Source organism: Typopeltis vanoorti, chromosome 19, assembly GCF_054136105.1.
Source record: "Typopeltis vanoorti isolate ZY-2024b chromosome 19, IOZ_Tvanoo_1.0, whole genome shotgun sequence".
Classification (NCBI taxonomy): Eukaryota; Metazoa; Arthropoda; class Arachnida; order Uropygi; family Thelyphonidae; genus Typopeltis; species Typopeltis vanoorti.
This window is the reverse complement of record NC_143567.1, coordinates 49,780,971-49,807,615: the sequence shown is the minus strand read 5'-3', so window position 1 is coordinate 49,807,615 and position 26,645 is coordinate 49,780,971. Positions and strand designations below refer to the sequence as shown.

Here is a 26,645-nt window from a genome sequence, read left to right as displayed (position 1 = left end):
ATAATACTGTTCTAAACAAAATTCATCAAAAAAATCTGCAAATTTGTTATAGTGAAACGCAATTGTATTTCAATTTAAGTATAACAATAAAATACATGATGTGATTCATACAATATTATAAGTGGTAAGCTAGATCTGACACGTCATTAAAGTTCAACAGATAATAAACACAAAATTAAATTGCATTTTATATATATAAACTAACAGAGATGTTAGTTGCTTAGCAGATTCATTCTTCTCAAACTTGGGGAAGCTTAAGGCAATCTTCTTGTTTAACTTCAGTTTGTGTGGCAGAGCACAGCTTTCTTTATATAGCCTCTTCATAAAAATTAACTTTTATGAACACTTTGTCTTTGTTCACTGAACTTTGGGACTGGCAGCGACTTAGCTTGCTACAGTACCTATAATGTTGCATCATATATTTTATTGCTATACTTTAATTTAAATGTACCAGTTTATTCTATTTGCTTTGGCTTGTGGTAACCTATCATTGTACAAATGATAGGTTATCTTGATGGGCTTGTGTGAAGCAGAAAATTTGCAAGAAAAAATTTATAAGAAATTATACAAGAAGTTATGTAATTGATATGTTAACTATTTCCACTATGCATTCATCTTCATTCACCTTATTGTTTTTATTATGTTCTCACTTCTGATTTGACATGATGTGGAATCTGTTAGTATTTTGGCATCCTTTTTCCAGTTCCACTGATTAAACTAGAAGAAACTAAAATGTTTGCTGTGATCACTGACTAATACAAACTTTCCAACTGCCAGAATACCAGGTAATCCTTGCACCTCCCTAACATCATTGGCCTTTTCCTGATCGATCCTCTTTTCAAATACACACACACACAGACAAAGCAATTAGCGCACCTGGAAGAAAACATGGTACAATGGCAAAACTAAGTGAATAGCTAGAGTGCAGGGTGATATGCAAATAATCCAAGTTTTGTGTGATTGTGCATGCCCATATACCCTGCAGTGGCACTGCAAGCATGAACCGGCAGCGTTATAAAGCCGGCGTGTAGTCGATAGCCGATTAAAGCGAAAAGCACCGGCCAACGCAAGCTAGAGTACAGAGTGACAATAATGCCAGGTAGATGCCAGAGATGTCGATTTAAGCAACTTACGGACTTTGACAGAGGCATGATCATCGGCCTGAAAACCGGAGGGTGGTCGGCGCGCCGTATAGGTGTGCACATGAACCATTCTGACCATACCGTCTGACAATGTTGGGAGCTGTGGACACGTTCTGGCACTGCCACACGGCAGAGTGGCACCGGTCGGATCAGGAGGACCAATGCTAGAGAAGATCGACGGATCGTGTGGCAAGCACGGATGGATCCCACGGTGACCCGGTCCACTATACAGGCAGATGTAGGGGCTCCTGTGTGCCCACGAGCCATTTCCCAAGGCCTCGCGGAGGCGAATCTACGATCCCAGTGCCCCTTACGTATGCTCCCATTAACATCTCAACATCGCTAACTCCGTTTACAGTGATGCCAGGCGAGAGCGACATGTGGTCTTCAGCGATGGGTGCCGCTTCGTCTTGGGGATAGATGATCATCGTGTCCGGGTGTGGAGGACCCCTGGTCAAGGATATTACTATACTATTATCGAGCACCACACCTCCCGCACTGCAGGCATTATGGTCTGGGGAGCCATAGCCTATGATAGCCAATCACCCTCATAGTGGTACGTGGCGCATTGATAGGGTAGCGGTATGTGGATGACATCCTAAGGCCCCCACATTCTCCCATTCCTGGCCGGGATACCAGGAGCTCTATACCAGCAGGATAATGCCCGTCCGCACATGGCTCGGGTTGCCCATGCCTTTTCGTGTACAGACCCTTCCATGGCCTGCCCGCTCCCCGGACTTGTCCCCTATTGAGCATGTTTGGGAGCAGCTGAAATGCCAGCTCCCACCATGCTACAATATCCTAGATTTGGAGCAGAGCGTCCAACATGTGTGGGCCAGTCTGCCCCTTATGCATAGGTCTATAATTTTATGAGTGGTAAAATCAGTCTCATGCTCAGACAAAACTCAGGCTTACATAGAAAAACATATTTATTAAATGGCTAAAGAGATTTCTATTAAGTTTAACATGTCAAAGGCAAATCATTGAAATCATTACTAACTCACTAGTTAAGCAAATAAGAATTATTCAAACTGACAAGTATACTATTCACATTCCATGGGTGAATTAGGTTCACACATAGCACAGAATATAAGATCAATTTCTAAACTAAACTTTCTGTCATTTTGACCCCTTTACATTAAATTAGGAACTGCACAATCTTAAGTTCTCAGGCCACCAGTCCAACACAGTCACTAAATCACTGAGCACAAAGTTATAAAGTTCCTTTTCTTCCTAGTCAGAATCTTGTTCCTTCTTTCCTCTAAAGTTAATTATTACATAGATAAAAAAAAATAAGGTTTCAGTACTTTACCACCTTGAAGTGAAGATGTTGTGATTCTTTTGTCCGCCCTTTGTGAGGGGATATCTTTCTGCTATGGTAGATTGCTGTCACATGTTCGTTACGAAATGGCCACTTTTCCTTGCTGGACACTCACTCATCTCATGGGTTGTTGTCGCTAGCTCGACCTCCATCAAAAGGAATCCGTTGCTGTCTCAACATCGGCAAAAGTTTTACCGATGGCCCAATTTCGAGAACTGCCATCATCTCGCGTGTAGCCTTGTCCGACTTGCTTTAGTCAACAACGGGAAAAAGGTTGCAGCTCACCCTCGTCAAGCTTCCTTCTGGTCATCAGCATCGCTGGTCCACACGAGAAAAGAGGAACAGAAAAAATGGGGGGTTCAAACATGCGTGAACTTGTATTTATTCTCTGTCACAGCGCCCTTTTTCCACATTAGAATCTTATTCATGCCGCCTTCCTATTCACTCTTACGAAGTGGTGTCATACTTCTCTCTCCTCGATGAGCACTCTTTTCATAGAATGCAAGTTCATTCACTTTCCACGAATGCCTCGGGGTTTACATCATCGGCAGTGGCCCAGCTAGCAACCTTTGGACTTTTGTTAGCACTTAGATACACGTTCTTGTATATAGAGCACAATTTAACATTAACATTTTAAACAATATATTTATGTTTAGACATACAATCTTTCTTCTATTTTTACTTCTTACTAAGGTAAAAATGTTCTCTCATAATAATATGCTTACTTTGCTTATAGTACAAGTATTTTATTACTTATTATTGTGTTCTTGTTAAATCTTGAATGAATGATTCTTTTGTTGAAAGTGTCCTCATTCAAGATCTGACAGTATGATTACTATGTCCGTACTCTTGATTCATATACTAGCTTCTGTCAAATAACTGAAATAATTCTGTCTAGAAAGTCTTCATCTGTCATTCTATTATAAAAGATTTGGTTCTGACATGTGTGCTAAAGCAGTCCATGCTCAGCCTACTTCACAGTCCATAACATATGCAAAAAAACACCATAAACAGATCCAACTTAGAATGAAGTGAGCACAGAAAATATTGCTCTTGCTTAAATAGCAGATTGTGCCTTCTGACCTTTTTTTTTTTTTTTAAATCTTTGCACATAGTTTCTGCTAATTTTTCAAGATTTGCAAATGAAACGTGTGTCTTCTAAATTTGTGCCTTGTTTGCTCACAGAGTATCAAAAAAAAAAAAAAAATCACCTGAATGCTTCATCTCTCTTCATGTGATTTTTTTTTTATTCCCACGGATAAAGAAAACCATGAAAGGGCAGTGATTCATTGGTGTGGATGAAGTGAAAAAAAAAAAGTTGCTGGAGACTATAAACATTATTCCAGTTGAACAGTTCCAGAACTATTTCCAGCAGTGGAAAAAATGTTGGGACAAGTGCATTGACTCACATGGCAAGTGCTTTGAAGAAGACTAGAATATGGTATTATAAACTTTAATAAAAATTAAAAAAAAATAATTCCAGTTATTTTGGGGTACCCTCTCTTATAATGAAAGTGACAAGCATAGAAGCTTATCATTTGAAGAAATTGTTTCAGATTTTGATCCATTGAATCAAATATTGTAAATAAATTGAATCAGTATTTTTTTGTTAAGTATAAAATTATTTATTAATTTTATTATCTGTTACAAAAAATGCATTTTTATATTTGTTTTCTTTTTGTTTTTAACAAACATGAATGCAAATAATATCTTTTGTTTTGTTATATTAGTTTAATTGATATTATTACCAATGTAAAATATATCTTTTTTTTTTAAATAATTAATAAAAGATATCATACTGTGTATGTAGCATTTTGTGTGCACCTTTTGATGAACATTAAAGGCTACTATACCAGGACTCAAATAAGATATAGCGTTGAGCCTCAACAATCTTAAATCTAGCCTTGGATGATGAACACAAAGTCTACAATCATATTATCAATAAAAATTAATTGTGAATGTATTCTGGTATTGCCTTCAAAAAATGACAATGTTTGGCTCTGCCATCTCATTTTTAGAGGAATTTGCAATCTTTTATGTATCTGTTTAAATTGAACCCAAGGGTAGCCTTGCAACTTTAAAATCCTTATGTGGTTGACATCTGTGTTTCTCACAGCGCATTTTTCTGAGAAGAATAGATGGTGTGAGATGATAGCACTTAGGAGAGCTAGCATAGATTTATTAAGAAATCATGTTTTAACAGTGAGAGGTTGGTATTTAAATTGGTACAAATATATGTTTTGATAAAAGATTAGTCAGTTGAATAGAAGATTGGCTGTCTGATAAGTAACAGCAAAGGGTATATTGGTGGGGGAGGGGAAGCAGTATTCCAGAAAGAGGTGATTGGTGTGCATTAGAATTTTGGTTTAAAGTCATTGTTGTTTCACTTTTATATAATGTGATTGAGAGAGGTTTAATGTTGGGATACAACTGTTTACAGGTGATTCCAAGTTGTAGAGAGAGAGAGAGAGACAGCTATAAGAAATGAAGTCAGTGTTATATCCCTCTAGCAGGATTTGAATAGGCTCTCTGTGTAGGTGGATTATTTGAATGACACTACCAACTCATTGTTACATTCTTGGAAATTTTGATCACATTTTTTTTTCTATTTTTTTCCCTTCTTCCATTGAGATTTATAATGAAGAACCTGTTTGGGTAGTCTTGCCATTTGCATTCTTTTAACATACTCCATTCAGTTTTATTCATATTTCCTTATTTTCTCTATAACTGGTTGCTGGTTTAATTCTTTCATTATTTCTTAATTTCTTTTATGATTAATAGGGTGTATTTTGCAGTTTTCCTCATATTTTATATTATAAAATGTATTATATACATTTTATAAATCGAGGGTTTAAGTTTTTAAACCCTCGAAGGTACAAAAACGTACTCAGATTGGAGCTTATAAAACATTGGTAAGACCAGTGCTGACTTATAGAAGTGAGGCATGGACGATCAGAAAAGGAGATGAGAGAAGAATAACTGCAGCAGAAATGAGATTTATGAGGAGAACTGCAGGATAACCTTGTTAGATCATAAAAGAAATAAAGAAATCATAGAAGAAATGAATGAACAACCAATAATAGAATATATCCACAATTATAAATGGAAAAAACATGTTGGAAGAATGGATAATAGTAGAATCACCAAACAAATCCTTGAATACAAACCATGGGGAAAGAGATCAGTTGGAAGACAATATAAAAGATGGAATGAAACCTTAACAGGCCCCGAGGCCTAATACAAGATAAGAAGATGATGATATACATTTTATATAATAAAATGTATATAATAATTAAAATTATATTTAACTGTCATGTTATGCTAAAATGAATCTTTGATGCATCTGTAGTAATTAAAAAAAAGTATACTACTAAATGTGACTTTCATTGAGTTCTTTCTTTTTTCAAAAAAAGGATTCAGAATATTTATTTTTAATTTTTAATTTAAATATTTAAAAATTTTTAATCCTAAAGAGTTCTTTTGCTATGTGACAAGTAAAAAGAGGAATGACTTTGGAAGGATGACTTTAAAAAGTACTGATGGTGGGAGGTAACAGAAGCAAAAACCAAATAGTTGAATCACTTGGTGATCATTTTGCAAGAATGTATTGCACATCTAGGTGGTGAATGTTTCCATGTTTGATGGGACAACACAGTTTGAAGAAATGGAGGTGCTTAGAATATTGCAGAACCTCAATGCAAATATGGCCATAGAATTAGATGACATATTACTTGTGTATTATGAGAATGTGCAAGGAAATTGTCAGCTTCTCTGACCAAGTTGTTTAATTTAAGCCTCAGTACTGTAAAGGTGGCAATGCAGGGGAAAGAGGGGAAAATAGTCCCACTGCATAAAGGCAGCTCCAAGACAGAAGTAACAAATTATAGGGCATCACCATCTCAGGAGTGGTGGTTAAAATATTGGAGAAATTGGTAAAAGACAGAATTCAGGCTTGGATGGATAGGAATGGTTTTGTCTTAGTAATTTGTTCACTTTTTATAGTAAGGTGACCATGGAGAGTTCACTTTATTATTATATCTGGATAAGGGAAATTATTAAAGACTTTTTTTCAGTGATATGCCAGACTTTGCAAAGACATTTAACAGAATTCAATTCAACATAGAATTCTGCTACATAAATTGAAGTAAATAGGTTAGAAATGGATATGAATCTTGTGATTTAGATTAGAGGATGGTTTATGGAGACATCAGAGAATGGTTTATGGAGGAGTTGAGTCCAGGAGAAGGCAAGTGACCAGTATACATCAGTGATATAGGAAATGATTTGATGGGAAATATTCAGTTGTTTTTTTTTTGATGATGCAAAACTGGGAAGAGCAATAGTAGATGAAGGTGATATAGAGATTCTAAAGGATGCTAGTCTATTTAGTCTGTGACTTAAATAGACTAGCAGTATGGACAAAGGTAAATGACTGTGAGTTTAATGTGGTCAAGTGTAGGTGAACTGCAGGAAACCAATGAGACCAGGGACTTGGGGGATGATTGTAGACAGGAAGTTGAAGTTTAGAAGAAGGCATATCACAAAGGTAGCCAAAACAGCACATCAGACTGCATGGTTGTTAAAAAAAGGAGGCGATAGCAACATATAAGTTATTGAAGGAGTTTTATAGGATTGACACTGAAGAGTTTTTTCAGTATGTCAGGAAGCGAGAGATGAGAGATCACCAATGGAAATTGTGTAAGCGTATGGTTTACAAGGGTGTTAGGACTAGAGTTTTTGTTTTGATTATGGTGAATACCTGGAATGGGTTGCCAGAGGTTGCTGTGTTTTGTCACAATTAATGTAAGGGGAAGTATAATAGGTTTTGTTTGAATAATAGATCTCTTGCAATGAGTTTTCTGACTCCATGGAGATACTGTATAATAATAATTTCAAGATGCTTGTTACAAAGGTGGTATTTTAGATCTCACAGTTATATCAAAACTACTGTTATATCAAAATGTATCACACACTGAGGTTATTCCTTTTCATTAAACTTTTAAAGCTAAAGCAATATATATGATTCATTGAATATTACAAAAAAAGAGAACTTTTCTCACACAAAAAAATAGTCAAAGTTTTTTATGGTCACTATAAAAGTTTTGGTTACTTCTAATTTGCTATAGACATTGCAATTATTATTATTTCAGACCTCCATGGAGTCATAAGACTCATCATAGACAACACTTTAAACTCATTCACCCTCTGCAAAATTCAGCACTCTATCAGGCAATGAATTCCATGGTCTGGCCATCCTCCATGCAAAAAAGCTGCTTCTCACCTTCCTACTCACCATTCCCTTTCACAACTTCCAGGGATGGCCTCTTATCCTTGCCCCCCTCCCCCTTCCACTATATGAAAAATCTCCCCTCCCATTTTAAATATAGATTGACCATAAAATGTTGCCCATTAATCCAAAATCTCATAAAAACCGAATTGCATGTTAATCAAATACTATTTAGGGCCTAGGGAAATTCTAAGATAATTTTGGAATTTTTTATTAGCAAAAATCTAGTCTACAATCTAATATACCCTATTTTATTCATATTCCATTATTAGCTGTAATAGAGTATCCTATACAGAAAGCATAACATTTTAGTCGGTAACTATGCTATTTGTTATGAATATTATTTTAACATTTTATTTTATTATGTGATGATATGTTGTCTTTCTATGAAGTTTTCATTACGTAGTGCAATAACAAACACTTTTTGTTACCATACTCAATAATAATAATAATAATAATAATACAATTATTAGGGCCTAGGAAAGGCCCTAATCATTTACTTTTTTACTTTTACTTTTTTTAGGACTTTGAAGATTTTTCCCATTTTCTTACAAAAAAAAGCTTAATTTGCTTTTAATATTACAGAAAATGCAAACACTGCAAAGAGGAATGGATGATCTTAATGCCCGTCTCCATGCTGCAGAATCATCTAAATCAAAATGGGCACCTGTAACAGAATTTGTATTAGATCAGCTTCCAGGCCAATTAGATGATCTCAAGGTTATGCATCAAAAATTTTGACTAATTAATATGATTGGCAATTTTTAAATATAAGTATTATCAGTTGATATGCTTTGAATAAAATGTAAAATTTTAATTTTGTTAACAAGCACATAGTTAAAATTTGTTGTACTGTGCACATAATTAGTCACTGTCATCATTAGTTTCCTAATATGTACCCTCAAGGGATGTACAAGAGCCTCCGTTACTCAGTCGGTATAGATGAAGCCCTTTGGTTGGAAAGACCTGGGTTCGATTCCCATCCATGATGTGAGTAACCTTTATCTGTTCTCTTTCGATGAAAGGTAAGTTAGCTGGTCTCATTCACCAGAACAGGCAAAACCGGCCCCCATGAACACGCTTGGATTACAGTCAGGAACACTTAAGACCCAGCCATAGGCCTGATTCGTCAGCTATATGCCGGTCCTCCCCATAAAAAGTGGCTCATGGCTGTTGTATCATCAGCCATGAGTAAATAAAGGGATGTACAAGTAATTAATCACTAAAAGGGAAAAATTCTAAAATGATATGATTGTCAGAGTTGCAGCTGACCACCACATCCAATGATTGGGTGGAAGTTGCAGAGGTAGTAGTATACAATGTCGCTAGGCTTCCTAGTTTTTCCTCTCTTTTTTCTCTGTTTCTTTTAAAAAATGGCATTCCTGACTCATAACTATAAAAGTAGGGAAAAAAAGATCAATTTGCTTTCGGAAGTAGTTTTTATAAATGTAATCATATTTTGCCAGTAAGATAAAGAATAGCAAGTGTTTATCACTATCTCAAATTAGTATATATTCCATGTTTAATTTTTAAAGTTTTTAAAGATGCAACTACAAGTGGCTACTTTGATACACTTGTGCTTTTGTCAAGCTGTTATAGTCTCTTGACTGTTCTTCATCTGGTAGAACATAGTACAGTAATTCCACTTAATTGGTCTTAAAACTTCAAATTATTGATGAAATATAGCATTTGAAAAAAGACTGAAGAGAATGTGCAGATAAAGTTTGATTTGATCAAAAATAATATTTGTGATATAAATGTAATATATAATTACGAGGCGTGATAATTTAGTTCCTGGAATGCACCTGTAAAAAACCAATGTTCGGAACTATATACTAGTGGCTACTGTCACCTTCAAAGTAGTCCCCCTTGAGCATTTATAGACTGGTTTAGACGGTGTTCCCATTTTTGGAAATAGGCTTGGAACTCTTTTTCCAGAATACTCTTGAGTTTCTTTATCACATTATGCTGGATATCAGAGATGTCAGAAAATCTTTACCCTTTTAGTGCAGTTCTTTAATTTTGGAAACAGCCAGAAATCACAGGGAGCTAAGTTAGGTGAATAAGCAGGATGACCTAATTCAGTAATCGATTTTTTTTTTGCCAGAAACTCTCATGATGAGCACACTATGGCTTGGTGCATTGTTGTGATGGATGATCCATTTGTCAGGCCACAATTGAGGTCTTTTTCTCTGAACAGAATCTTGCAATCTTTTCAGCACCTCTAAATAGCATTGTTGGTTGACTGTTTGTCCCTGTTCAATGAATTCATAGTGGACTGTCCCCTTGTGATCAAAGAGACACACCAGCATGATCTTGAACTGTGAACTTAACATGCATGCTTTTTTCTGGCATAGCGAACTTGGGATTTTCCACTGCATGCTCTGGCATTTTTTTCGGGATTGTGTTGTGCTGGAAGCACCAGGTTTCATCACCTGTAATTACTCTTGGAAACGTGCTTATTTGCAGAAAAATAAGTTGCAACTTGAAGCCACCACTGCTTCTGTTCGTTCATTAAGATCCGAGGCACAAACTTCACAGAAATCTTTCGCATACCTAATTCTTCAATTAAAATTACCCCCTGACTGTTTCTCGATTCATTTGCATTTCATCAGCCATTAGTCGCACACTTAATCGTCTGTTAGACCATACCAAATCTCACACTCTGTTCATATTTGCGTCCGTCATTTTTGTTTTTGACTGCTCACGTCTGGGGTTATCATTCACATTGAATCTCTTTTGCCACTCAAAGACACTTGACTTTTTCAGAGCATCCACACCAAATGCCACTTTCAACACCTCCATCATTTCAGTATCAGGTTTGCAGATTTTCACACAAAATTTGATGTTAACACGCTGCTCCAAATTTTGATCACACATTTTTATGCCAAAGTTTACACAAAGATCTCTATTGTTTTTGCAATAGCCATCTAGCAAATGGTTCTATTGGCTTGAGGTTTATGAACACAGTAGTTAAAACATGTACAAAGACAATTACTCATGTGACTCCAACCAAATCACCACACAGGTGACACTACATGGCCATTCCGGAAATTAAATTGTCACACTTTGTATGTCGTTATTCTATCTAATTCTAAATTTTTCATGTTATTTTTGACAATGTTAACTCTCAACACTCAAGAGGACATTTTCACTGATAAATTTATTAAGTCTGCTGATATTTTTCTCTGGATTCAAACTACTACCAAATTTGGATCACAAAGCACCTGTCAGAGACATGTTGGACCAAGTATATAATAGAACAGTTCTTGAAATCTTGAAAACATCCATGTCACATCATGGATGATTATCATCATAAAATTCCTGATATATACCCTCATGGGAGTGTACAGGATATTATGATAGTACTATGTTACACGAAGAGTTTATATCATTACTAACTTCTCAAGCATTTTCATATCTTTATATCTGTTATATATGATTGGCAGATTTTATGTATGGTCTTCTAAGGGCACTTCTTACTATACGTACTTTAAACTTCATCTGTTGCAAGTCTCCTTAACAAGCAAGGAGTTTTTTTTCTCTATAGTGTACAAGCGATAGTTATTACTGAAAACTTGGTATTTATGCACTCAATTTATGTTTGCAAATTAAATGCAGTTTAATTTATGTAGTTGATGAAAGTCTATAAAAGAAGAATAAATATTATTATTATCATCATCCCAAGAACTCATGGAGTCAAAGACTCATTGCCAGAGGTCCCTTTGCTTTACTCACAGCTGATCACACTGTGCCTTAAATGAATTCAAATTCTCTACAAACACCACACTCTCAGGCAATGCATTCCAATAATTTACAACTCTCCATACAAAAAACATGCTTCTCGCTTCCCTGCTCACATCCTCCTTATACAGTTTCTGGGGATAATGTCTTGTTCTCTCCCCATCTCCACCATTTTATGAAAAATCAACATTAATCCTATAATAATCTCTTACCAACTTGTACGTCTCTATCATATCACCCTTCTTCATCTTATCCACTAGACTCTGCAAATTGCATCTTCACAATCTTTCTTCATACTCAACATTCCAGAGACCAGAAACTACCTTAGTCAATCCCCTCTGAATCCTTTCCAGTATCTCTCTATCCTTTTGAAAACCAGGTGACCAGATCTGTGCACAGTAGTCCGTGTCTGGCCCAATCAATGCTTCATACAATGGAACCAAAATCTTGTTTCTAGAAGTCAGTGTCTTCCACATCATTACCAGAATTCATTGTGTTGTCCTCACAATTTTGGCAATGTGTCCTCTAAATTTTAGATCCTTATCCACTATCACCCCAAGATATTATTTCCTTTACCTCCAACAATATATCCTGACAAAGAGTCAATTCTGCATCCCATCTTTATTTTCTAATTTTAAAACCTTGCATTTCACAACATTCAACTGTATTCCCCACTCTCATGCCCATTCACTCACTCTATTCAAGTCTTCTTGTGAGGCCACAACACTTGCTCTGTTCCTTTATAGTTCTTCCCAACTTTGCATCGTTTGTAGACTGCTGAATATCTCCATTCAAATCTTCCTCATTATCATTAACATACAGGTTAAACAGCAGTCCCTAAAACAGACCCCTGAGGCACACCACTAGTGACTTTTCCTCTTCTGAGATATTGCTTCCTCATACACAATTTGCTGATATCTATTAAATAGCCAGTCTCCAATCCAATTGCACCAGTGTAATATCCAATCCCATCCACTCTAGTTGACTAAAATGGAACATCGGCAAATGTTATTTTCAAACCAAAACTTTACCATACTAAAAACAAAATAGTAATACATTTGATGTCGAAAACATAAATGAGATAGAATATATTTCACATTGATCTTCATGCCTTACTGCTTAATTAGAGCACTTCTGATATTGGGACAGAAGTTAAAAAAAAATTATCAGGGTGTGGAGAACATCATGTCTAGAATAGTGGTGAAATATGGAACTAGGCAACCCTGAAATTTGTATTTTTGTTTATGCAAGGTACTCAGTTAATTGAGGTTCAGATAATATAAAGTTCATCATACCATTAAAAGGGAGAGTGGGCAAATTCATTAGTTTCTCTTGTTTATAATTTGAAATTAGCTTTGGCAGGTTTCAGCAACTGGTTAGCTCATCTGCATTTTAAATACAAATATATTTTTCAGTTACACTTTTGCACTATGATAATGCTGACATATACCCTAATTCATTCTATAACAAATACTGTTATAACTACATATTCTACATACATATAACTACATACATATTCCTAGCCAAAGCTTCAGTCTTGTGCTAAAGGAAATCCTCTGTGGTAAGCCCTCTTCTAGATAAACTATCCTTTCTTTTACTGTTATTTCATAATGATCAGCATTCATTATGTCAGAATAATGGAACCAACTACTGTCTTCAAGTAATAATTTCAATAAATAAAATAATTGCTCAAAATTTTATTTTATTTGCAAGTTATTACTTCAACTTTGTTGTTGTCTTTAAAATTTTGTCATAAGACAAACTATTTTACAGTTATATTGTGGCCCTGCAAGTTTGCTATGGTGATCCTATGAGTACATTTTAAATTTAAAGCAATGTCTTATGTAGTTCATTATATTAAATCTCTTGTGATTTACACTAACAAAGCATCATCATCATCATCAAATTCCTGCCATGTACCCTCAAGGGGTGTACAGGATATGATAGTACTACATGAAAAAAATTACATCATTATTAATTTCCTATCTACAATTTTCCTCCAAATCAGTCTGTTACTTGTCAAGACTCCAACATTATCAGATCTTATATTTCTATCATCTAAAGCACTTTGTACCGTATCAATCCACCTATATCTTGGTCTTCCTTTGGGTCGTTTCGCTGCCAACCTGGCAGAGAACACTTGTTTTGCTAATCTTTCCTCGCCCATTCTGTTTAAGTGACCATACCACCTGAGATTAGCTCTGCTAACACATTCCTGGATGTTGACAATGTCAAGTTCTTTCCTAATATCCTCGTTTTTAATATGATATTGCCATTGATGCCATCTGTTCACGCCTATAATCTTTTTCAGGACTCTCATATCTGCGGTCTCTAGTCTTTGGTCAAGTGTTTTACTTCTGACCCAGCTCTCAGATCCATAAGTTAAAACTGGTTTGAACACTGTCTTGTATACAGCTAATTTAGTGTTCCGACTAATTTCTCTCTTATTCCATATGAATTTATTCAATTGACTTCCCACCATACCAGCTTTGCTGATTCTGTTGTCTATTTCTATATTTAATTTACCATCTTCAGTAAAAATCGTGCCTAAATAGCTGAAATGTTTTACTTGTTCCACAGGTTCTCCATTCACAACACAGTTGACATTTTCAGTGATTCTGCCTATTTTCATTGTCTTTGTCTTTTTATTGCTGACCTTCATACCATATCTATTACAACATCTATTCAATTTAGTCAGAGAATCTTGCAGACTTGTAGCAGATTTATTTAGAAGTATAACATCGTCCACATAAAGCAAACTAACAAAGCATTGCTTTAAATTTAAAACTAAAATATAAAACAATTTTTATATATGCATGTTAAGTTATTACTAAGCTTCATGCTGCCAATTTCAAAATTACTTTAATAATATTGTTTTTAGGCTTTCCGAGATAGAACAGCCCCACTTCAAGCACATGTAGATGAAGTCAATGAGTCTGCAGCAAGAATTACCGGTTGTAATGTATTACTTTCTCATGCTAATTTGAATCGACTAGAGGAACTTAATACCAGGTGGAAATTGTTGCAATTAGCTATTGATGACAGAAAGAAAATGCTAGAACATGCTTTATTAGACCAGGGATCAGCACAGCAACAGTTTCTTAGTGGTAAGTATGTATGTTTGTCATTATTTATACAACCTTGTATATGCTTGTGTGCACATGCATTATATAGCACTTCACAGTAATAAAAATTTGGCATGCTAACTGAATATCAGACCTCATGAGAAATTTCAAAATTTTTATAGGAGAATGATAGTTTTTAAAACTGATGTGTCCACAGTCTGTTTTTTAACAGTTGAATAGCATAACTTATGCTTGAACTGTTATTATTACAAGAGACCTCCAGGGAGTCAGGGATTCATTAGGGGAAGCCATATCACTCACACCACCTGTCATACTTTCTCTTGAATTCATTCACACTATCTGCACTCACCACTTACAAAGACAAGTCATTCCAATCATGAGATTGGGATGGCTTGCTGTCTGAGAGAAAAATCTAGCTCTCTCACCTCTTTCTTGATTACATTCATTCTCAATTTCTATCGATCCCTCCATAAAATGAAATATTCCATCTACTAGCATCCTGTATGACCCTTTCAGAAGTTTGAGGTCTCAATTATATCACCCACCTTTCTCCAGTTTGTTTCTGCTGTGGTCTATAGATTCTAAATCTAAAACTCATAATCTACATTTCACATTCTTGATATCATCTTTAATATCATCCTTTGCACCCTCTCCAGGGTATATTCATCACCTTAGAAACCAAGAGACTAAATCTGCACACAGTAATTGTCCAGATGAAGTGCTATTACAAGATGTTAATAGCACTTCGTCAGTAATTGTCCAGATGAAGTGCTATTAACGTCTTGTAAAGAGACAAAATGACTTCCTTATCTGTACATGCCAGTGTTCATTTCGGTATTGCAGTTATCCCCTCTGAGTTGTATTTAAAATCTTTGCTGTATGTATGGCCCCTGAACTTTAACTTTCTATCTACTAAAACTCAAAGATCCCTAGCTTGATCAGTTTCTTCTAGCATACCCCCCCCCCATGTAATATACCATTGGTATATTACATGGGGGGGTATGCTTCTAGCATATTGATATTATAACCATTTTCACATGCCTGCAGTTCCTTGTATATAGTTGTGCACACACACATGCATTATATGGCACTTCACAGTTAATAAAAATTAGGCATGCTAACTGAATATCAGACAGCATGAGAAATTTCAAAATTTTTATAGGAGAATGATAGTTCATGGTGATGTAGTTGCATTCCAGATTACCCTTCCTATCCTTGCATCATCATCAGCAAATAGCTCTTTGTCTCCTGTGAGATTCTTCCCAATGTCATTAATATAAAGATGAAATAACAGTGGACCTAGGACTGATCCCTGGATTACACCACTTATCACCTTAAATTTTGCAGGTTCACATCCCCCATAAAGCATTTTTTAATATATGTCATTCAGCCATTCTCTTATCCAAGCTAATTGTTTTTAATTATTCTTTGCTCTACTTCTCCTGAGTCTTCTTTACTCTATCCTCTCTCCCAGATTACCGTCACTTGGATTCAACACTTTGAAGCCATATTTGCCATATGGTGCAACTCGTGGACATCCGAAAAAGGGGATAGCGGTAGTCTTGCACTACTTTTGTCTCTGCATCGGCAAGACAGGCAGTTCTGGATGGCCTGGACAGGATCAATCTGCTAGTGGTCTTGTCTGCAAGGGTCAAGAGTACTGCTGTAATTCTCCTTCCCCATGGTCCAGGGACAGGGCCCAAGACTTGCTGTGATGCTCATATAGCATCCAGGATAACCCTGGTATTCCACTCCTGAGTGCAGTCATTGCTTGCCAGAGAGTTGCCATCAATGTGTGACTCCATGATGGGTGGGGAGCTCTAGTACTGAACAGAAAACCTCTTGAGCATGAATCCTTCATCCTCAATTGTTTTAGGGGTCCTTACAAAGTAACAATACCATTGATACACCTTTCAATAACAGAAATAAGAAACAAAAGACATGTAATACCAGTATAAATGTACCAATTTTTCTAATCATCCATGTAACAATTGCTAAGCCAATAGGGAAAATGTTGCAGTTCCTCATTCAAAAAGGGTATAAAAGGACTGGCAAGTTCTCTCAAAACAGTTAAAAAAAACTTGTAATGATGTCCTCATAGAAACAACATTCTGAAAAACTACTCAGATCTACATCAATGGGCAGAATACCAATAACAGTTACATCCCAGTCAACACACACATTATATATTTTGATAGGTGGCTAAAGATATGCTTATTTTAACTTATATATCATATGTATATTTTCTTTTGATAAATAATAAACTGGTAGGTTTTTTTATTCCAATAGCCTCAGTAGAACACCCATGGGAGAGAGCAGTGTCAGGAAACAAAGTGCCTTATTATGTGAAGTAAGTAAATGCTACTATTATTAATTTTTCTAATGAAGAATAGTTTTAATGTGTATTATGGTTTTTATGAAACGTATTGGGTTTTGGAATTCATGAAGTTTTATTTGAATCACACAACTACTTATATGCAGTGGCATAGCACAAAGCTGTTTTTAATTTTTTTTTTTTTTTTTTTAATTTTCTTATTGCTAAAATTAGTTGAACGATGGTTAATTGAATTTTTCGTGAAAGCAAGATGTTAAAGAGTTGCTGTTCTTTTCTCAGTATATTTCATTTTAAAAAGATATAAGAATATGGGTTGTATTTGATGTCAAAATGTGTTTCTCATTTTAAGAATGAAACTTTAAATTCTAATTTATAAAAGATAGATTATTGACATGTTAGAAAGATTTCATGAATTACAAAGACACTTTTTTTTTTTGAAAATTAAAAGTAACTGTTTTAAAAACAATATATCCACAGTTTTATTGCTTGTGCAGCAACATATTAAGTGAACATCTTAAATGAGCATCTTGGTGCCTTTCTTCAAGTTCACTCTGGTTGCATATTTCTTTTGGTTTCAAGCAGGTAGTCTCAATTTGAGGAATTTAATGCTACTTCTCCCGGTTCTCAGCAGCAGATAACATTGTTTACTAGTGACATTAAATACTTGATGGTAACATAAGTCAGGTATTATTGTTACCACTGCTAATAGCAGCAGTCTTTTAACCATTTTATTTGACAGTCAACATCAAGGTTTTATTGATTAAATCCTATGCATACTTTGTTATTCCATGTTGCACTTCTAATGGCAACTCTATTTTTGGCTTGTTGAAAGTTTTTTCACTTCGTTATAAATTAAATTAAAGATAGCAAGAAGTTATATTCTTGTTTAATCTTTTATCCAAGTGTAAGCAAACAAAGTTTGCACATGAAGTATCTTCATGACTAGGCTGCTTGTATTTGGGTGTTAATAACTTCATATATATACTTCATATATACTTCATATAATAACTGCCTTAATATCCCATAATGCAAAGCACACATCCTTTTGGGTATATATATAATGCAATGCATTATGGGAATGGCCACTATCCTGACTGGTTTCAAGCTAAGCATCAACTACCATAAGCCTCCAGCCAGAACCACTCATCTCGTACGGCAAGGCATCCACCGAAGGGCCCAATAAAGGCCACATCAGTAGTCATTCCATAGGCAAGTTTCTAATGAAATCTAGTGATCGAGACCACATCATAGGTTCCACATCCATAGAAAACCTTTCTATAAGTAAAGGATCATCTACAAAAACTAGTGATTGCTGTAACTTCATTGAGTGACCTGAAAGATTATTTTAACTCGTTCTCAATCATTCAAAGATATTCAGGAGTGGTTCCACTCAGTGGCAGGTAAACCCACCAAGCAGAACCTCTCATCCCCCAGAAAAAAAGCATCCACCGAATGACTCCGATAAAGGCCACGTCAGTAGAAGCTATACCATAGACAAGCATCTAATGGAATGTAGTGATCTATGTTTAAATGCAGACCTTCTCAACTAGAGCAATCCTGCAGATCACCTAATCCCAATAAGTAACCCAAAATGAGTTAAATCTCGATCACCAAAGGATAGTGGTGGTTCTACACAGTGACAGGCTTACCCTACTACCAGCAGAGCCACTCATATCCCATGGAAAATCATCCACCAAGGTGCCTGCAAGACCACCTCAGCAGACTCAGCACACTATATAAAGGAATGTAATTCTCCAAAAACTCAGGTGATCCCAAGATCACTCTAATCTCAATGAGTGACCTGAAGGATCATCTAACTCATTACTGAGTGGTGGTTCTACTCAGCAACAGGCACATCCTGCCACTGAGCACAACCCTCAACTCAGTGGCTGTACCCAGTGACAAGTCCACCCTACCACCAAACAGAGTCATGCATATCCAAGAAAGAAGCATTCACCAAGGCAGATACAATTACCACCTCAGCAGACTTATCACATCTTCAGCAAAAACTGCATCAATGGGAGCCAGACTCCGAAGGGATACCAAGGTCAATGTAATGTAGAAATCATGTATTTTTGATATACAAGTAGTGGAAAGGTGTAACACCTTATTATTAAAATACTCTAGATTAGAGCTAGTTTTTTTGAAAGTTTTTTTTTCACTTGGTTATAAATTAAATTAAAGATGCCGAGAACTTATATTCTTTATTAATCCTTTATTGAAGTATAAGCAAAGAAAATTTGTACATGAAGTGTCTTCACAACTAGGCTGCTTGTATATAAGTGTTAATAAGTTCACATTAATTGCCTTAATATCCCATAATGAAAGCACACGTTCTTTCAGGTGTGTTTGATGCAATTATGGGAAGGACCACTACCCAGACCAGTTTTGACCTTTATTAAGGTCTCACATCAGTGGGAACCAGACCCAGAAGATATACCAAGGTTGAAGTAGTTGTATTTCCCGTATACAACTTTCAGCAACTAGCTCTAATCCAGAGTTTTTTGATAATAAGGTATTGCACCTTTCCACGACTTGTATATTGGAAATATATGACTTCTACATTACTTCAATCTTGGTATCACTTCTGAGTCTGGCTTCCTGATGAGACCTCAGTAAATGTTGAAACCATTCTGGATAGTAGCCCTTCCATAATGTATTGCATCAAAACATGCCCGAAAAGATGTGTGCCTTGCATTATGGGATATTAAGGCAATTAATGGTAAGTTATTAGCACCTATATACAAATAGCCTAGTCATTATGTGCAAACTTTGTTTGCTTACATTTTCATAAAGGATTAAACAAGAATATAATTTCTTGGCATCTTTCACTTATTTTGTTTTTGGCTTGTGTGTGTGTGTGTGTGTGTGTGTGTGTGTGTGTGTGTGTGTGTGTGTGTGTGTGTGTGTGTGTGTGTGTATACACACACACATACATACACTATACATATGTAACTTTGTTTTATCACTGAAAATAGTTTGAGAAATCAAAACTGCAATGACAACAGTTTTAGTGGATAGATATTATTAATGCTAAATATCATTAAACTTCATCCAACCAAAGTGGAGTTATTACACTTTTAGTTTTTGAAGCATTTTGTCCCAAGAAATAGTCCTACTGAAAGAAAACTTTAGATGGCTCAACACATTTTTATGGTGATCCAAAATATTGAATTTCAGTAACATCCATCCAGTTAGGCATATGAATCAGTGGATGGACAAAACAAATATGTTAAGCATTTGCTTATTTTACAAAATGCACTTAAATTATTGATCACAACAATAAAAATAAATAAAATAAAATAAACTTCATAGTGATGATGCATAGTTGGGGAGAATTATAAGTACCTCTACCGATGTTAATTCCCTTCAGGTTTCAATAAGCTTTTGGCTTGGACAAAGGAGTGGGGTTGTAGTTTTAATATTAATAAATGCAAAATGTTGCATTTTGGAGTGCATAAATATAATGTTGATGTTGCTGTACTGCAGGAAGTGGATGGGATTCAAGATCTAAAAATAATGGTTGACAGTAGACATTTAAAGGCATATTGAAAATGTTGCAAAGACTGCACATCATAGCATTGCTATGATAAGAAGACCACCAACATATAGGAATAATGGAGTAGTTGTGCCACTGTATAAAGCACTGGTCAGACCACACCTGGACTTATTGCATATGGTATACTTGATCAGTATACAAGGCCTGATCAAGGTATTATGCAATGGAACTGTAATCTCTTTATTTAGGCAGGTCAAGGTTTTCACATCACTGTCATAAACTTCACCTCTTGTGTAATGTGATACCTAAACTTCGGATCCTTGTTCTCCACAACTCCTAGATCTCATCTCCTATACCTCCTTTAAATTTCAGTGCCTTACACTTTTTCAACATTGAACTGAAGGTTCCACTCACTTGCTCATTCATAGTCGGTTCAAATTCTCCTGTAAGTCCACAACATCTGCTGAACTCTTCATCATTCTACTTATTTTACATCATTCACAAATATCTTCAGTTTAACCCATCCCCATATCATTAATATACAACTTAAACAATAGCCACAAAAACAGATTCCTGCAGCATAACACTAGTGACTATGTCCCAAAAGAGAAAAGCCCATACACAATTTGCTGATACCTATCTAACAGCTAATCACTTATCCAAGTCACCAATTAAGTATCTGATCTATCCATTCCAGTTACCAGCTTGCTGTGTGGGAATCTATCAAAAGCTTTTGAAAAATCTAAATATACCACTGTATCTCCTTTTATCCAATGCATTCATCACACTATTGTACTATATATGTAAATTAGTAAAACATGACCTCTCTTTAGCAGACCCATGCTGATCATTGCAGAGAATACTGATTGTTTTCAACCTACTTCTGTATCCTAGCTCTTAACCACATCTCCAGATACACAGCATGGCCTGTAATTTGTAGCCTCAGACTTATTTGTGAAGTGGAATAATTTTACCTCCTTTGCATGTCTTTGGGACTTGTACTGTTACATGACTCCTATTAATCAGTATGCCAAGCCTGCTGTTAACTCCCTGGAGCATTCCTTAATGTGGTGATGTGTCATCAAGTCCTATTGCTTTATTGACATCAAGTTAACTTAATTCCTCATATTCCCCTTGCTTACTCACCAGTGGTTCATCCTCTCCTATAGGCTATATCCTCTGCACTTGAGCTCCTCATGATGTCACACTGATGAGAATGAAATACCTTGATGAATTACCTCATACTGAAAAACTCTCTAGGATTTTTCTTGGCCTGATTTGCTAATTTTGGCTTATGTTGTATTTTGCTATACTTATTAGTTTAGTTACCTTCGTGGTCTGCCCTTTATTCTTTTCGTGCTATTGATTATTATCATTATTCATCTTGGGACCTTATTCAGCTTTTTGACCTTTGAAATACATTCATACATTGATACTGTTAAATAGCTCTTGGTTAGCATCCAAGCAGCATTTTCCTCCTTTCCACTTAACTTCTCATTCCACATTATAGTGCCATATCACCCAACCAGTGACAGACTCATTAATTTGTTATAATCTTTACTCAGCAGGATAGTTATGGTATTCTCATTTTTTTATTGTTCTGTGATTTCCAGGGTTAAATACCAGAAATAAAAGACCACATAATAAGATTCATCATTAAACATCATTAAGAATTGCAAAGGTAATCAAGGCACTTCAGCTTCAAGTCATGTGACTTTAACTAACTACATAAACTATGAATACAATCTTTAATGTGTTTACATTAAATAACATTTTAAATAATTTGAGTTATTGAGATCCACTATTATAAATGTTTTAAATATCATCTACCATAAACAATTTATTATATATTTATATATATGTATATATTTTTTTAGCACTTAACGTTATGCTATAAATATTTGTATAGCCTATATAGTAAAGTAGACTTCTGTTGGATATTGGCTTTGATGCCGATCTGACTTCCATAAATTTTGATTTATGGATGATTCCAGAATGCAATCCATCCATAAGTCAGAGACTGCCTGTAATAGTATTCTTTCATTATTTATTTTACAGATATATTCTGTTATTTGTTTTTATTAGAGATTTTCTAGACTGTTAAACTGAGAATAATTTTATTTTTATAGTCACATTTCTGAGACCACTCACTGGGACCATCCCAAAATGATTGAGCTCATGGATTCTTTGTGTAAGAATTTTGTTTTATTATAAACTGTTGCTTTTTATTTAAGTATATTTAATACAATGATATTTAAGTGTATTCAATGCAAGCATTTGAAAATTGCATAAACATATTTCTGCAATATTGTCATTAAACTAAAAGAACATAAATTGCCTTGTTCTATTACACTGATTTGAAGAAAAAAAACAGCAAATTTACTACTACTAAATTCATTGAAAAAGGTGATTCACAGTCATTTCAGGATTATTTATTTTTGCACATGAAAATTGTTTTTATTTTTGAGAAGAGACACAATAAATAAATAAATTATATACAGCAAAAAAATGAATTATCGAAAGACGGTAAAGGAAATTCCACAGTACACTTTAAGTGAAGTCACAGAAAGGTCAATCCCTCACAGTTAATCTGCTAATGGCTGTACAATCACCATTAAGGGATAAATGGTGCAGGAGGGTAATTATGATATATGATGAAAGGTAAAATTCCAATGATGTTTTGATCCGTAAAACGTGCTAAGGTGGTCTTGACTATTTCATCCACCTTAGCTGGTAGGGAGGTTAATAGGTCTGTGGCAAAAAGTTGAAATTTCTTAAGCAGTGCCCTTAATATTTGTGATTGGAATCCTATGGAAATCAGGGAGGGAAATGGTTAACAAAAATTAACCATTTCCCTCCAAATTGTTAATTTGGAGGGAAATGGTTAATTATTATGCCAGTGATTTTTGGACTGTATCTGCTGAGTGCAGAAGTTTATGAAAATTTCTTGCTAAAGAAACATTGGCCCTTGATAACAGTGATTTGAGTATACTATATTTTGAGAAGGATGATATGTAGTTGTTTGATATATATATATATATATACAGGGTGTTCGGGATAAATTTGACAGTTTCGTAAGGAAAAAGAAAATCTTCTTTGTATCTATTAAATTTAATGAATTGACAAAAAACATTACAGGCAGAGTTAATTACAATACTATCAACAAGATTTACTCAAAATAACCACCATTAGCATCGATCACAGCTTCAATCCTGCTTCGGAACCTCGAACAAGCTGATGCTACAGTCTCCCTGGGAAGGGCCGCAAAAACTGTTTTAATTTTATCCATTAACTGGGCTTTTGTATTACTGGAAGTGCGATTGGTGTCTTTTTCAACTGCGCCCCATACAAAATAATCCATGGGGTTAAGGTCTGGGGAGTTTGGAGGCCAAACATTTGGACTGGTGAAGTCGTAGAAATTTTCAGACAACCATTTTTGACTTTTCCCAGAGGTGTGGCAAGGGGCCGAATCCTGCTGCCATACATACGGCCTACCATTGGCTACCCTTGTTATCCAGGGCTTGACTACAGTGTTTAGCAACTCCACGTAGCCATCTGAAGTCAACCTGAGGCCCTCTTGGAAAAAATGCGGAGGCATCACATTGCCTTCAGAGGATACACATCCGAAAACCATCACAGTTTGGGGAAATTTAGTCTGCATTACACGAGGAATGTCCTTTGTACTGTATGCAAGCCATCTGTTATTCTGCGTGTTGTGTTTTTGATCCTGGCAAAAGTTTTTCTCATCGGAAAAGAACTAGATTGTTTGTGGTTCCGCAGGATGTTTCACTTTGCTTAGAAGTTTCTTCGCGTTTATCAAACGTTTTTCACGGGCCTTTTCTGTAAGCAGCTGACCTTTGCGGCGCTTGTATGAGTAGTAGCGGAGGTCTTCATTGAGTGCAAGCTTCATAGTAGAGGCTGCAACATTCATTTCACGTGACAAAGCCCGAATTCCAATGCCAGGGATCTTCAACACCTGTTCCTGCAGATTTGCGAGGAATTCTGCTGTACGAACGCAATCAGATCGTCTGCTAGGGATCTTTCTTCTTGCTACATCCTCGTAGTCACCATTGCAAGTCTCTAGTTCATGCCTGATTGTTTTTACTGTATTCAGGGAGCATTGGGCAGCAGTCGAAATATCCTTATTTTGATGGCCGGCACGAATCATCATGATACAAGTTATTCTCTTCCATGATTCAGGTGGGTTCCAGCTATCCATCCTTTCTGACATCTTGTATATGAATGAAGAAGGGTCCAAACTTTTAAATGAAGAGAAGTGTGTGTTAATACATGTAACTTACGGAAAAATATAATTAATTATAAATATGTCAAATTTATCCCGAACACCCTGTATATATACAGGGTGTTCGGGATAAATTAGACATATTTATAATTAATTATATTTTTCCGTAAGTTACATGTATTAACACACACTTCTCTTCATTTAAAAGTTTGGACCCTTCTTCATTCATATACAAGATGTCAGAAAGGATGGATAGCTGGAACCCACCTGAATCATGGAAGAGAATAACTTGTATCATGATGATTCATGCCCGCCATCAAAATAAGGATATTACGACTGCTGCCCAATGCTCCCTGAATATAGTAAAAACAATCAGGCATGAACTAGAGACTTGCAATGGTGACTACGAGGATGTAGCAAGAAGAAAGATCCCGAGCAGACGATCTGATTGCGTTCGTACAGCAGAATTCCTCGCAAATCTGCAGGAACAGGTGTTGAAGAACCCTGGCATTGGAATTCGGGCTTTGTTCGTGGAGTTGCTAACTGTAGTCAAGCCCTGGATAACAAGGGTAGCCAATGGTAGGCCGTATGTATGGCAGCAGGATTCGGCCCCTTGCCACACCTCTGGGAAAAGTCAAAAATGGTTGTCTGAAAATTTCTACGACTTCACCAGTCCAAATGTTTGGCCTCCAAACTCCCCAGACCTTAACCCCATGGATTATTTTGTATGGGGCGCAGTTGAAAAAGACACCAATCGCACTTCCAGTAATACAAAAGCCCAGTTAATGGATAAAATTAAAAGTTTTTGCGGCCCTTCCCAGGGAGACTGTAGCATCAGCTTGTTCGAGGTTCCGAAGCAGAATTGAAGCTGTGATCGATGCTAATGGTGGTTATTTTGAGTAAATCTTGTTGATAGTATTGTAATTAACTCTGCCTGTAATGTTTTTTTTGTCAATTCATTAAATTTAATAGATACAAAGAAGATTTTCTTTTTCCTTACGAAACTGTCAAATTTATCCCGAACACCCTGTATATAACAATAAAATGACCAGAAAAAAGCAGATTTACAGTATAGTTGATGTGGCAAGTCATCTGCTTCTCATTTGATGATAATGTCTAAAAAAGGATAAAGTTCCATATGACTCTTTTTTGAAGGTAAATTTGATTCTAGGATATGTCATAAATTTTTTTCAAGGCATGTAGTTCTTGTTGTGTGTGTGTGCATGCTCACACATGCTATATGAATGATATTGAAGATGTTATTCATGTATGAAATCTGAAGCAAGGGTTTAGGAGCAAATAACGCTTGATCCTATAAAACTCTAGACATGCATGTTTGCATTTATTTAGTTAGTTATTCACATGTGATGTCACTGTATGCTGTATGGTCACTCCCATACCTCAAAGGGTTTTAGGAAGCTGTCTACTAGAAGTGGTAGGATTGCAGATGTCCTTTCCACATAGAGTTAGTTGGACACAAACATCTCTGTCCATGCCAGGATTCAAACCCACAGCCTCTTCACTGGCTGTTGGTTCTAATTTATGATGGGCAAAATTAAAGAAAACTTTTGAGGAGAGAGTAGGAGATTTAGAAAATATAACTAACTAACTAACCAATAACTTTGACTTTGACCAATCACTTTGAATAACTAATCACTTTGACCAAGTGAGGAATTTAGTCTCTCAAACAAAAATATTGAATAGGGTAGTCGATCCAGAAAGTAAAGGTGAGAGTGGGGGACTAAAGGGATGCTGCAGTTTCTATATGCTAATGCCAGAACTATCAGGAACAAGAGGAAGGAGTTTTTGGCATTGGTTAGTGCAACCTTGCCAAAAGTTGTAGGCATTGTAGTGACACTTGGCTTACAGCAGATAATGTAGTTACAGGGATTGAATGCAACGGGTTTAGTATTTTCAGGGAAGATAGAGAAGATAGGATGGGATAGGAGTTCTGCTGATGATAGCAGATGAATTACAACCAAAAAGAA

At 35.8% G+C, this 26,645-nt stretch overlaps 1 protein-coding gene across 1 annotated transcript in view; it reads left to right on the top strand.

Moving 5' to 3' along the window:
- Dys (Dystrophin) overlaps positions 1 to 26,645 on the top strand; it is a 923,162-nt gene that overhangs the window by 794,339 nt on the left and 102,178 nt on the right. The window contains exons 55-58 of the mRNA XM_090409612.1: positions 8,336 to 8,470; positions 14,376 to 14,601; positions 16,870 to 16,930; positions 22,544 to 22,605. Of these exons, the coding sequence (XP_090265738.1) occupies positions 8,336 to 8,470; positions 14,376 to 14,601; positions 16,870 to 16,930; positions 22,544 to 22,605 (484 nt within the window). The remainder of the gene's footprint in view (positions 1 to 8,335; positions 8,471 to 14,375; positions 14,602 to 16,869; positions 16,931 to 22,543; positions 22,606 to 26,645) is intronic.